Raw genomic sequence first — 14,601 nt, 5'->3', positions numbered from 1 at the left:
CTTTGTATAAGCAATTTGAACTGAAAGTATTTTTAGATTATTGGAACAAGTTAACTGTGTCTACTAAGAAAAAAAATCAGGTGTTCAGTATTCCACTTACACTGAGAAGTGCTGTGTATTTGCTGATTAGCTCCTGTGTCTTCCAGAAGAGATTTATGACAAGTGATGTTGGAGTGGAGGCAATATATTTTCTAAGGTGGAAACATATTGCTGCCTGCAAGGAGGCAAAGCTGAAGGATTAGTACTGAATATTCCTGTTTCAAGCTGTCCTTTGTCTGAAATAATTTTATTAGATAGCTGCATAATCCTTAAGCAGCTTGCATGCATACTCAAGTGTAGTGTAATGCTTGGTCTAGTACAGCTGTACAGTTGCTGGACTGAAGCTATGAAGTCAAATGAGTGGATGAACAGGACCTGTATTTCTCTGCTTCTGGTTGGGAAAATGTACTTCTGGTGGGACCTCAGCTCTGCTCAGCTGCTATGCTACCTTCCTCCCAGGCTGGTAAACCTATTCACAACTGTATCCTCCTTCAAAAGGAGTGAACACTGGAAATGACAAGTGTCCTTACTACCATTCTAACCCATGTTCTTTTATCATTTTCTAATACTTCAACTGTTTTCTACATGCAGACCTGGATTATTTAGGTTTGTGTTCTGAAGGGCAAACTAAAATGCCTGTTTCTTTTAAGGAATTCCATCGGAATCCAACGAGTTCCAGTTAAACAGTTTTAGGGCTAAAAGCTTAAAATACCAAAGGACTGTGTGTCAGTTCTTATTGAAAAGTCCATTCCTTAGCACAGTGGTATTCGGTATATAGCTATTTACTGCTCCCGTGCTTGGTTGACATTTCACACTTTTATTGTGTGACTCACTGGGAGAATGGATGCTTTTCAATGGTTTAGAAGAGAGAATTCAAATATCTTAAGTAAATTTTTCTTGTAAGTGTTTATCCCTGTCTTCTAAATGGATCCTCTTTAAGCCTTTGAATGTTGAAGTGGTTGATTAAATCCTGAAACTTTCTGAGTTTACCAGCTACGTGCAGCAGAGACTCAGGAGTTAAAAGGTCACCAACCTTCCTCTTTGTCTGACAAAAGAAAATATCTTTTAAGTCAAATGCTACATTTTTTGTATGACTGTTCTCTAATGATGTCAGCTTACATAATTTTAACTTGCCTTTAAAATTGTTCATCATAGTGCAGACTCTTAAGGCCACTAAGCACTGGGGGCTTCTGATAAGTCAGTAATATGCATTTGCTGAGAATATAACAGCAGAAATAAAGTATGTAATTAGTGTTTGTCATTAAAATAAGCACAGATCAAACATCAGTCTCCTCTACAGTTTGCATATGGCTTGTTTACAATCACCTCAACTCCAAAATTTCTTCTCATGTCTAAGATTGTCACCTCCAAGCTTTTCAATTCCTTAGCTCGTGGTTCAGGGACAGGTTGGTTGCTTTCCATTTTTCACTTTAGTCTGCTTTTAGATATGTACTGTATGTTTCAAATTAATATATTTTGTTTTAATAGTCTAATCTGTTCTCATTATCTTTTTTCCCCTTCTCCCTTTAATATGCTATATTAAAATCTCTCTTCAGCATCCAGAAAACTTGTTTGAATTGCCCCTGTCTTGTACTGCACTGTTGTTGTTGGGAAGAGTCTGCAGAAGATGTACAAAGATTGTAACTGGCCAACTGAGCTGTATTTTACTCTAAAATGGCTAGAAATTGAGGGGAGGGAAAAGAACTTAAAGTTTTTGAGCAGGTAAAAAAAAAAAAAGTGTTAAGCAGCTTTGGAACTTGAAGCAATTGAAGCAATAAGCTTTACTATGAACCTTCCTCATTAGTTGCTTACCTTTCAGACTAAAACATGTAGCTGGGAAGTGATTTGTACAATTAGGAAGTGTTGTGTAAGGGCAGTGACACCATTCTTGGGCTCTTCATGTTCTCAGCCATAAAGTCAGGGGTTGTCCTGTCATCTAAAATACTTCAATTTGATTGTAGGTCAAATTTGACCTTTCCATTTGATTCTTGCATGCTCCTTGCAAAAGGAAGGCTTTGAGTTTTGTGCCCCTTTTACCTTCTTTAACTTTCTGGAAATTCAGTGTTCAAGTCAGTCTTGTGATGAGGAAAAGGGTCTTCATTTTATTTCATAGTCTTGTATTTGTGTACAGTGGTTTTAGGTTTAACTTGATAGAAATGTGAGAAACCCAAAGTCAGGAGTAAAGGTTTGATGAATTCATCTTGTTACTAATAACTTAGAGAATTCTTGGTGAGGATTTTCTGGCTTAAAGCAACTGCACTTTTCTCAATCTGTGCTTCTTGTATGAAACACCCTTGTTTTAATGCTTTTGGGAAATAATATTCCCTGGGGTTTCCAGGATGGTTTTTGTCTGAGTTATGAAATAAGTTTTTTTTCATCTCTGCTTTGTCTTTATACTTGTTTGTAGTTTACAAAAACATGGTGTGTTATGCAGTAGTAATGTGTTAATTTGCAAAAATAAAAAATAAAAAAAAATAGGCAGCTAATGCAAGATTAGAATATCAGGGTAGCATTGAGTTGAGTAATGCTGTTGATAGCCTCTTAACAGAGAAATCATATTTAACTACTCAGTGATAAGTAGGAGAACCAATTTTTTTTTTTAAACAAAACAAAACAACACTGTACAACTTGGTGAGTAATCAGTTTACACATTCCTTGCAAATTTTCTCCAAACTATTATGAAAGACTAGAATTCTGCGTGTAATATCATCTGGATGCAACCTTTTATAGGATTAAGTATGTTGCCATCCAGCTTATTTATGAAGCAATTTATTCGTGACATGACGCAAGGCTTCATCAGCTTTTTGTATGGGATTTGGCATAGATATTAAGGTCTGGCTGACAACTATGAAATCTGTGGTAAGAGATGCAGCTTAAACTGTTTTTTTCTTGGAAATTGTAACTGTTAGCAGCCAGTTCAGCATCTTGTACAAGAATTACTGTGGCTCGATACAGTATAGCTTGAGTGGCAAAAAGCCCTGTGAGCAGTACCAGTTTGTTGATAACTGCCAAGAAGATTAGGCTTGATCTTTAGGTATTGATATACCTAGCACAGTAAGCAGTGCTGGACTGGATTAGAGATTTATTATTAAACAAAGGGGGTCACCTGGATGTCATCAATTAATAGAGGATGCTACCTTCCCCTAAATAATACTCGATAGTGCTGTACCCTGCCAACCTTCTCAAGGCAATACTGAGTTCTTTAGCAAGCTGCGTAAAGTTTTCACCCTTCCTGTGAAAAGGGCTCCCTGCTTGATGATTGCTTTATTCCAAAATTTATGGTAGTGGGTAGCAAACTCCTGTTCTGATGTTGTGGATTCTCCAAAAAATGTTTTCAGTAGGTAGTGTGAGAGATCTGCATTGGTAACATGTCAAATAAGATGTATATGTTAGGAAGTAAATACTTGTAATAAAATAATAGTATGTTACTTCAAGTTTTAATGCCTTGAACATGAAAATGTTGGATAGCATTGCTACCCAGAAGCTGAAGTAATGTGAAAAAACTTGCTCTTCTGTCTTTCAGAGTGATTGAACAACTTGGTGGTAAACAGCTAGTAATGAACCACATGCACCACGAGGACCAACAAGTTCGTTACAATGCGCTACTGGCTGTGCAGAAGCTGATGGTTCACAACTGGTATGTGAGGCTTGTTTAATATACTGCTAACAGATGTTGGGCTATAAAGAGAAATGAAAACCAATTTCTTTAAGGGTGGTGAGTGGGAATAACACTTCAATATGATGAAACTACACTTGTTAAATGATAGAGTGATGTGGATAGTTAGGAAAAGGTTCGTCACCAAGAAGGGTGGTTGGGCACTGGAACAGGCTCCCCAGGGAAGTGGTCAAGCCACCAAGCCTGCTGAAGTTCAGGAAGCATTTAGACAACAGTCCATGACATCTGGTTTGATTTTTGGGTGGTCCTGTATGGAGTCAGGAGTAAGACCCAATAATCCTTGTCTGTGATGCTGATGTGTAGGATCTTAGCTACATTCTCCATATGTTTTTACTGCCATTGAATGTTGTAGCTTGACCTTATGGGACCAAAGTAATAAGTAATTTGGTTTAGTGAAATTCTGGACTTAGTTGAACTGCTTAATGCTTAATACGAGCTGCAATTCAGGCTTGCAAAACTATAAAGTCTTGAAAATAAGAATGTCCATAGGCATCCTGACAAACTTACTAGTCTTGGCTGATGCGGTTATAAGAATTGGTATTTCAAATATTTAAGTAACAGTTGTTTTGCGAAGTACTTGCTTGACTGTTCTCTTGCACTGTTGTTCTTTGCTCTGATCTCTTCTGCCTCTTTACACTGGTATTTTTCTGTTTCCATTTTAAGGGACGTAAGTGCAGTTTTTCTTGAGCCCATGGCATACAAAGGCTTTTGGGCTGGCTGGTTAGTTGAAGTTGAAAACCACTCAGCAGTTTCTCTTTCATCATTTGCCTAGAATAGCATTTGAAGTGAGGCTTTTCATTTCATTGTTTGTCAACTAGTTTCCTAATAAAGCTCCACAAATCTTCAAGTCTTGGAGTGTTCTGCCACAGAACTTGCTGGTGGGTCACACCGCCTCTCAAGTGCCTCACCTATAAAGGTCCTGTTCTGTGTGGAAGAATTAGAACACAGATGTGAAGTGCAGCATACATTAGAACACAGATGTGAAGATAGAAGCATCCATTTTAATTTTGAACTTAACCATTTTAATTCTAAAAGACTGGTTGTTGGAATTACCTATAAATTCTATTGGATGTTCTTGTGTTTTTTTTTTTTAAATGCTGATTAGTGATGATAACACAGTGTCAAAGTGGTAAGGGGCAGGAATTTTCCCAAGTATGTTCTGTAAGGTTCATTGTGACCTACTTTCTGTAGAAGACAGGCTATCAAGGATGACAGAAGCCTCCTGACCCCTTTGCCTGAAAAATATCTTCTATAAAACAGTGCTTGTCTCCTCCATTTTTTGAAGTATTTGGTTTTCTAACTCATGCATATTATAAAATTCATGTTGTCCTGCTTCTTCCTTTCATACTATGGGCAGCCTTCTGTAACAGAGAAACACCTAAACATTTAAATCATGTACTACAACAAATCCAGAGTGAATGTTCTCTGCCTGTAAGCATGACTTTGGTAAATAACATTCAATTTCTGAGTGTGTGGAGATGGGGATGAGGTGTGGTGTTGTGCAACCTAATCTGAGGGCAGTGCAATGTATTGCACTCTACCGTGCGTGGCTGTTTTTAGCAGTATTTTTTTCTTACTTCATGCTGCTTTGACATATTTGAAACATTCCTAGTATCATAAATTGTCCACTGCTATATAGAGATCACAACATGGAAGGGCTGGCTACTGAATTTGTCTTCTACAGGGTCTTAATTGCTGTGTGTTCTGATGCCTTGAAAATCTGGTAATCAAAATATTAATCTTTGGTCTTTCTCCAGCATGTATCTCATCGACAATGGAAGTTTTCCTGGATGCCTAGCCTGGCTTTTCTCAATTTCAACTCGTGTACTAATTTTGAATATATAAAATCTGCTATTCTGGGTTAGTCTTGGCTCTTTTATGGTGTGAATACATCCCTCCCTTGATTTTCTTTCCCAGCTTGTGAACCTTTAGACTTGAGAATGAGGGATTGCAGTTAAATCTCATTTCAGATCTCCAGAGGTGTCAATAGAAAATTTGTTAGCGCCATTTTCAGATTTGTATTGTCACCTCTCAAGGGAATTTTTTAATGCTTGTTGGAAAGAGTCTCTGGGAGTGATTTGTCCTTGGCTCATCCATTATAAGGAGAACACTTTGGCAATTATATTAGTTTGTGCTAGAGAAATGACGCATTGTTTGGATGTAGGAGGATAAATTTGTCTTGGTATAGGTTTGGCTTTTGATATGAATTGGGAGCTCTTCAGTTTCATAGCTTGTTTGGGGAGGAGAGAGAACTTAGTTTTGGAGTGTTTAAATGCTGCATAGTGCAGTTGGAGTGCCTGCTTGTTTAGCTTCGTTTTGGCATAATATGGATTAACTAGCACTGTCAAAGTTTGCTTACCTTGCTCTTCAGAGGTGGGGAAATAAGCATTTTTCACCTTGCTTCCATATGTTTTGGCGTTCCAGTTATTTCACTTGAGGCAATTGTTTTTCCTTGAATTTAATTTCTGCAGTACAGCCCTGCATTACTGTTTGTGATGCGTGCATGACAGCAGCAGTGTGGTTCTTCCTAGATCTGGAGCCTAATAGAGAAGGACAAGAAAATAAAGGCTTGTACCTGAGTGTGGGAGTGTCATGAAGCAGCTGAAGTGGCATCCTGCTTAGAACACAGCTGTATCATTAGGCTGCTAATACCTCAACTTGGAGACAATTAACTTCTAAGTAATTTGAATAGTTCATTACAGGCTGCTCAGCTGGCTTTTCCTTAGGGGATTTTAAGTCAGGGATAAATGGGGAAGAAATCAGCCTGTCAGGCATTCTGCTTAATGGCAAAACTTCCTTGGCAAAGGCAGCAACTGCTGTCAGTTTCTCTGAGGTAAATTCAGGTGAAATATTCTGGTTACGTTTGCATGTTAAATGGTCATGCATTTGAGGAAGCAGGTAGTGAAGGTTTCTTTTAGCGTTGCTAAATATTTTTAAATGATAACTTGTTCTGTGCTTTAATTTCACTTAACTGTGTGCGTAGTCCTGACACTGCTGCTGATGAAAGCCTGTTATCGGCAGATGAGGGAGTTTGGAGTGGGAATAACTGTGGGTTTTTCTGCTGTCCTGTTCCATTTGTGCCTCCTCTGTGTGTGAGGAGCATCTCTGTTCTTGATGATGTTCAGAGGCAATGCCCAACTTGACCATTTTAGTAATAGGAACTGGTTTGTGGAACCTATTGCTGGAGTGATGTTTTTGTGATTCAGAATAAAAAAGTACCAAGTGAAGTTCTAAAGTGACAGGACTTACATATATCCCTACGTACGAACTATGTCCCTCACAGCATAACACTTGAACAGTTGGACTCGATGATCCTGAAGGTCCCTTCCAACCTAGATGACTTATTTTCCCAACTTTACAGATTGTGTGCTAAGATGAGTGCTCTACTGCTGTAGAAAGGAGGGTGGAGGGCTGACAAGTGGAGGTTGCCTGGGTGTACTTGTTATGACAAGGGAGGAACTGGCCTATTGTCAGCGAGCTGAGATGTGCCACTTGTGCTCTTTGTTCATGCAAGTTTGAAGTAAAATGTGGTAGCTTAACCCCTATAGGTGAAATTTTCTTCACTTTTCATACAAGTGCTAAAATCACGGTGAATCTGGCTGCAAGCTTGTTTTTCCTCTGGCTGAGTCAAGGTAATGGCTGAACTGGTAGCATCTTCGGCGATCGCTCCCGTTGAATAAAGCACTGAACTGTGCTGCACCTTTCTACTCCTGCCTTAGTGAGCTGCTGCTAGTGAGGGATTGCATCTCTGAGCTCAGGTGTGATGCCTGGTCTACCCAGGGACCTTTTACCTGTGTGGGCTCTGAGCTAGAAACCTCTTTCAAATGAAAAGGCTTTTCAAATAAAATGTGATTCAATGAATAGGCATCAATGTGCATCAGTGACACATCCGAACTCCCATTGTTCAGCATCCTCTGTTCTCATACTCTGCACAATCAAGTATGGTACTGGAAATAAAATTAACAAATGGCGTACTGAAGGAAGCAACACATTCAGGTAAGCTTTGAATATGCAACAGATTCATGTGCTATTTTCAGAGTGCACATCCCAGACAAAATTACTTGCTTCTCATCTTTTAAAATGACTAGGTGTGCAGAGAGACAGTAATAAAAAAAAAATCTGAAACTGCCTAGAATTTGCAGTATGGTATATTTAGAAGCTGTTGTTCTGGAGCCTGCGCTGAACACGCAGCATGTCATTATTCTTCTCTTAGGCATAAATTTCTTTCTCCAAAGCCAATGCAACCCCTGAGATAGCTTCTGTACCTTACTTGCTCCTGGTAGCAAGTGCAGATGTGATGATAGTTAACTGGCAGCCATGAAGTTTGCCCCTTGTTGTTTCTCCAAGCACTCAGACATATAATGCTTAACACAGTAGACTTAAATCCAAAACATATTTATCTTCTTTGGCCTTCATTATCAATGGCATTTCTTCTCAAACTTTTCAGGTAGTTAACTATTATTGAGAAGATTCTCTGATTAAAGATTAATAGTTTTTGAAGAGCATGGTTGCCAGGTAGAGTGAGACAAATTAAGCAAAAATCCAATTAATTATAGGCATACTTTATATTTAGCATGAGTGCTCCATCTTTTCATTTGGATGTAAATGTGTCTTTGTAAAGGTTCATTCAGTATAGTTAGAGACTGGTTTGTATTGTGCATGTGCTCTCCAGGACCTTGCAGTTTATGATTATATTTCCTCTCATGAGATTTGCACCATTTATAAAACACACTTTGATATTTGTTCCACATCAGTAGAAACTCTGAAAATATTTTACAAATATCGACCATCCTGCTCAGTTTGCTTTTTATTTTTCAAAGAAATAATTTCATGTGCTATGCTGAATAACAGGGAAAGATGTCACCAAAAAAGTAATTTTCTGGTGGTTTTGTTTCTGATTAGTGTTCCTTTAAAGACTAAACTGGACTGGAAATTGGAATATAACCCTAGAAGGAATACTACTTAAACTGCAAAGCTTGTTCCTTTTGGCATGTGACCTCTGGAAATCTGGTCTGTGTCTTAAAAATTTCCTATCATAAATTATTTGTTGTTGACAATGGTTTTGCTGAACCTGAGAATTAGTATAAAATTCTCAGAGTCTTGTGCCTGTTTGTGGTTATCTCCTTACCCCATACTTGGTGGATTTGCTGGTTTACTAGTTGGCTCAGTTCCTTGTGCCTTCTCCCAAATGACCTTTCAGCATTTGTTGCAATTGCTTAACGTTTAAGTGTATCTCGGCTCCAGCGTGTTCGTGTCTCTTGTATGCAAACAGAACCAATTAAATGAGCATAACTGAATTAAGGAACAAATTAGAACAAGTGTTTGAGATGCAAGAAATTCTTGTATACTCCTGTTTTCCTTTTCATGTTGGAAAAAGCATTTAGGATACCTTAGAAAACCTGTGTTTAAAGATGAGGTCTGAAAAAGGGGAAATTGCTAATGTATAAGGACTTGGTTCTCTAGTGTAAATTAAAGGGTTAATATGGAATATACTTACACCTCACTTCAAGGAGGGATAAATGTGGAGTTTCAATTTTTGTTGGTCTGAGCTTTAGTTGAGTTATTGAGGACTTTTGAGTCACTACAAAGTGATATACTTAACTTGCATGTTTGGACATGCTTCTACAGTGCAGAGGTAATATTTTGTGCTCTTGTAAGTTGAATTGATTGTTTCATGTTTGAATGCAGTTATCTGTAACTGCAAGGTTGTCTAGATTGGCTTCGTATGCTTTGTAAAGGTCTTTCTGCTCCAGTGTGATGAAAACTGAAAAAGAGTAGAACTTGTTGTTCCAAAGTGCTAAACTTGCAAATTTAAATCTCTGAGGTGCTTGGGCCTTTTTGCTCAATTAATTTTACATCTTGGTTATTAATGCTGGCTGGAGGATGAATTGCCTGCTTGTTCTGTTGGGTGGTTTCTAGTGCTGATTCAGAGTTAGTTCAGAGGAACTGCTGCAAGGTACCCTCAATACATGAGAAGCGAACTCTGTAGATACTCGGCAGCCCCAGCGTGGGGAGTGTACTGAAGTGATGTGCTTACTGGTAAGTCTGCTTCATGTGGAAAAGGGCAGAATTTTCCAGGTACTTGAAGCACCATTAAATGCACAGGAGCTTTCCTTCACTTTCTGGACAGCAGTTAAGGAATAAAGCGTGATACATAAACATGTTCAGTACTACTGGATTACCAGGATGCAGAATTTAATTTCCCTTCATCTCCTTAAATGATTCAAAAGAAAAATCATGTGTGCATTGTGAAAATGTTTACTATTCTGACAGGTGTGTAGTGTTTTATGCTATAATGCAGCGCTTACTTGAGACAAAAGGCAGCCCTCCAGTGGGAAGAACTATTGACTGAATTTGTATTTTGGCAGTGTTTTTACTCTTTTTTCCACAGCTTTGTTCTTTGAGTTTTGTGTATCTTCAGCAAATCACTCAATGTGTGTTCTTTAAGAAAGATCCGCTTGACCTGATTAGAAGGGAAACATACAATAACTTGTAAGACCCAAGCAATGCAAGACTATGGGTATGTGGGTCCCAAAAGCTGGTGATCTCAGATGTTAGTAGGACTACATGTACGTAGCCTATAGAACGAGCTGATCAGGCAGGCACAAACCTGTACCAGTAGTTGCCGTGTTCATCTGTCATACTTTTGCTTCTGAGCATAACCATCTTAGAAACTTGATGTGCTTGCAAAAGACTGTGATGCTTTAAAAAAAAAAAAAAAAATAAAGTTGGGCTTTTCCTGCAGCTGTGAAGGAAAGGAAGGAATAACAGTATGTTTAAGATAGGGAGAAGTGGTCCAATTCATGGGTATATCTTATTTCAAAAATCACTTCAATTCCTTGTAACTTTCCACTGTAGTGTGCAGCCCTAATCTGTGTCAGATGCTTCTTTAAATATTTTGTGAAGTTACCTTGCTGACAAGGTCTATTCATCTTTCATCTCTATGCGATCTTCCAGTGCAGTGTTTGGAATGCTTGTGTTCTTAAAGGTAACTTTAATTCTGTGGTGTGAACAGTAGCTCTGAAATCCCATTTTGTATTTTAAAATTTAACTGAGGATAAATGCAGGATAAGTCAAATCTTAAACATTTGATCTGTAAGAGCATAATGATGGACGCTTGTGCCCAGCTTGTGTGAAGACTGAAGCTTACAGTGATGCTTAATCTCATGATGTGATGAAATACCCATGTGTGGAAAAAAATACACATGCACACACTTAAATCTTCATGTATTTCAGTATCTATTTTAACGGAGGGAGAACAGGGGGCTGCTGAAGCTTGAGTTTTAGTGGAAGATGTGTGGGAGGTGATGAAAGGTCCTAGGTTAAGCAATAAAACATACTTTGGAAGCGATAAACTGAAGATTAACTGGTACTTCTAACAACAGCAGGTGGAGGTTGATTATGTTAGTGAGTGCTCATAAAACATTCTTCTGCTCTGCCTTCTCAAAAGCCATTTTTGCTGAGTACAGTGCACTGTGGCTGGATTTTACTATGTCTTGAGTATGCTTCTGAACTGGTGTAAGCTTTGCAATTTGTACTGCTAAGGATTGTTAGCTTGATTGATTTTCCTACTTCTAAATACCTACTTCTAAATAATTACCTTGGAAATTCATGTTCAAAGTGGTTCATGTGTGCTTTAAGAATAAATAACTTGGCAGGCTTGTGGTGCTGCGAGCAGATCTACATGCAAGCATTAGTTGCTTTCAAGGCTTGGATGTGAGAAGAAATAAAACTGGTACATGCATGTAGGCATGAATGAAAGAAAGAGCAGAAGGAGATTTGATGATTTTGGAAGTGATTCCATACTTGCTGGCTGTGGTTTTGGATGGCTGTCAAATGTATTTTGGTTGTATAATTTTGGGTCCTGCCAAACCATAAGAGAGCAGTTTGTTTCCTTCTTTGCCATCAGGAGCCTCTGCTTTGAGGCTGATAACCTATTTATTACGATCAAAAGTATTTCTATTGAGTGCTAGCCTTAAAATACAGCAATCCTGCAGGAACACCTGATAAAGCTGTGAAGGAAGGTGCTAAAACATCAAGTGTGGCTCCGCATGCAAATGTTACTATTATTGCTTGTAGAGTGTGAAGCTAGTATTGTATTTTATAGGAATTTTGCTTTTCTAGCTGTTTTTAGCTTTAAAACAGAAATGCTGTTGGGTGATACAGGTGTGTTGCTAAATTTTATTCTGCAATAGAAATTGTTATGCATAGGGAATTGCAGATCAACAAGACGCTAAACTGAAAAAGCAATTTTTTGGAATGGGCAATAAGAACTGATTTTTTTCTTTTGGAAAAAGATTTTTTTTAAAGCAGGAGTGCATACTTCTGAGTTAATTATTTTCTAAACTCAATTCTGAACATCATTCCTTTGCTTCTAATGCTTAACTTGTATAGGTTGAAACAGCTGTTTAGTGAGGAAAACTGTGGTTCAAAGTGTGTGATTGGCAAGTGGAAAAATGCCTAGATTCCACAGATTTGGAGACCTCTCTTTCAACTGGTACAGCAGTGCAATTACTAATGCTTATTATAGAAAACGAATTTCAACCCACCTACTGTTAAAGACCTTTTCTAACTTCCTTGTGCTTCTGTGAAGTGTTGAGCTGCTTTTGTTGGAGACAGCGAAAGATGAGAAGACTCAGAATTGTGCAGTTTTCTGTAGAATTTTGATATTGTTGCTAAGGCTAATGCTAAGACACTTTGGTGTTTATTCGATTGTTGAGAGGACAGATACAAAATAACTGCCTAGGTAGACTTCAGAACAAATGGGGAAAAAAAATTCAAAGGACCTGTTCATATACAGCAGTGTTGACTTTTAATACCTTTTATTTCTTCCAACGTGAAATTAAATTTCCTAAGTGCCTCTTTAGCTATAGGAAGACTTTGCTAGCATATGGGTTAAAACGACAATTTATGGGTTAAACTGACAAAGTATTACTTGTAAAACGTCTGTGTGAACACATGAAGGAGATACACTAATTAGAGACTGTGGCAAATTATTTAAAAAGTATATTCAGCAAGAAAAATCTGTGGACTTCATGGGTGTTCTGTACCAGTTAGCAGGACTCGTGAATGTTACAGGAGGGCTCTTTTTTTCCAGAGTTTTGCTGATGTTCAATTCATACCTTATTTTCATAAGATTAGATGTTGGATACCTAAAGCTTGGGTACTGTCATAGTAGCTCCAGTGACTGTCAAATGATAGTAGACTCTATTTGAAAGAACAGCTCTAAATGTAAAAATCTTTTCCCTCTTTGTAATTCCCACCACCATCCACCTCCCTGTTCTCTAGAATGTTTCTCAACTTATTTTTTTTGTATTTCAGGGAATACCTTGGAAAGCAACTGCAGTCAGAACAACCTCAAACGGCCACTGCACGGAGCTAAACACTTCCATCAGTGCATTGCAGTTCCTGCTTCTAACTAGAATATGTTTGTCTTTTAATTGTTAAATTAATTGTCCAAGGAAACAAATCTCATTGTCTTTGCCTGCTGCTAGTGCATAAGCTTTCCAACTTTCCTTCAGTGTTTTTTGGCTTAGTAAAAATTTGTTCAGCTAGTTCTGACAAATATGCCTATTATCTCTTCCTGTTATATTCTGAATGTATCTGAAAAAAAATGTGGCTAATATATTGCATTTGTTTTATGTATTTATTCTAATAATAAAGAATGCTACTAAAGGATTTTCATTCCATGTCACAACCTAGAAAAAATGTTCTGTTTTCTTAGTGGGTTATCAGTCTTGTCACTTAACAGGAAAAGCAAAGATAAATCCACTTGTGTATCTCCAGAGAAATTAATAAAGCTTTGACTTGGTGTTCTGTAGGCAGTGCCTGAGAACTGTTGACTATCAGTACTGGAATACATACCAACTCTCAAAACAATGTTAATACTGTAAATAAAAGAAATGTATGGGAGCAGTTTTGGGTAGACTTCTCTCTTTTGAGACTATATTTTAAAACTGGTACACAAGAAGGGGACAAGGTGGGAGGGCAGGGAGAAGACTCCTCTAATAAGAAGTGATACTTAAGGTTATTAGTGGAGCTGAATAATAGCAGTGTTAAAATTGCAGATCAAAGATTAAATGATTTTTCATTTTAATAACAAAAGTGCAGTAATAGGTGAACTCAGAATTTGATGGAGTGTTTCTGTTGATTATTAAAGATACTTGTAAACGCTGTGGTTTTGGTGTCATTCTAAAATCCGTTGTATTCCATTTACATTAACTCAAGTTACTTGGCTATCACGTTTTTCTGTATTTTATAGCACCTGATATCACCTGTAAACATCAATGGATTAAGGATTATATAGGATTTTGCATATGAAAAGCTTTGTTGCACACACATGAGCATGGCTACAGGTGCTTGCAACACCAAGCATATTCTTGTGCTTCACTTTTTAGAAGGGAAAGTGATGAGAGAATGTGACTTAATTTCATGTGTGGTGCAAGTCTCTGAGAAAGCTTAGGATATTTTGTCAAGCCAAAAACAAACTGGGGGAACTTCTTTGGCTTTTTGGGTTTTCATTGTACGCAACTAAAGTTTGACCACTGTTGCAAAGGAGAGAGAGTGGGCTTATGGATGACAATTTCCAATTTCATGGATTAAAATTGGATTATGTAAATTCATGACTGCTTGCTTATGCACGTATGAAGTAGGCATTGATATTGTGGTTATCATAAAAATAGAATAATAAGGCTTGAATGGATATGAATTGATTTGAGTAAGAGTGAGGGTTATCTAGGTGGATCTTACCTTGATGGTGAATGTTCCTACAGTCATGAGAGATGCTGGTGACCTGGGAAGCTGTTGGCAGAGTAAGGATGCATGCGTACAGACACAGCCATTTGTGTCTTGGGTCAGTTGAGTGGTCTTAAAGTAAATCAGTCCTC

The 14,601-nt window shown here is 37.9% G+C and overlaps 1 protein-coding gene across 2 annotated transcripts in view; it reads left to right on the top strand.

Moving 5' to 3' along the window:
• The window catches only part of ATP6V1H (ATPase H+ transporting V1 subunit H), a 39,622-nt gene extending 25,740 nt beyond the window's left edge, over window positions 1-13,882 (top strand). For both annotated transcript variants that reach the window (XM_084306957.1, XM_084306958.1), the window contains exons 13-14: window positions 3,563-3,676; window positions 13,037-13,882. In XM_084306957.1, coding sequence (XP_084163083.1) covers window positions 3,563-3,676; window positions 13,037-13,097 — 175 coding nt within the window. In that variant the 3' untranslated portion in view covers window positions 13,098-13,882. The remainder of the gene's footprint in view (window positions 1-3,562; window positions 3,677-13,036) is intronic.
• Window positions 13,883-14,601: the final 719 nt, after the last annotated feature.

Source organism: Netta rufina (assembly GCF_964035555.1).
Source record: "Netta rufina genome assembly, chromosome: 2".
Classification (NCBI taxonomy): domain Eukaryota; kingdom Metazoa; phylum Chordata; class Aves; order Anseriformes; family Anatidae; genus Netta; species Netta rufina.
The sequence above is the reverse complement of the archived record's forward strand: the minus strand, read 5'-3'. Positions and strand labels throughout refer to the sequence as shown.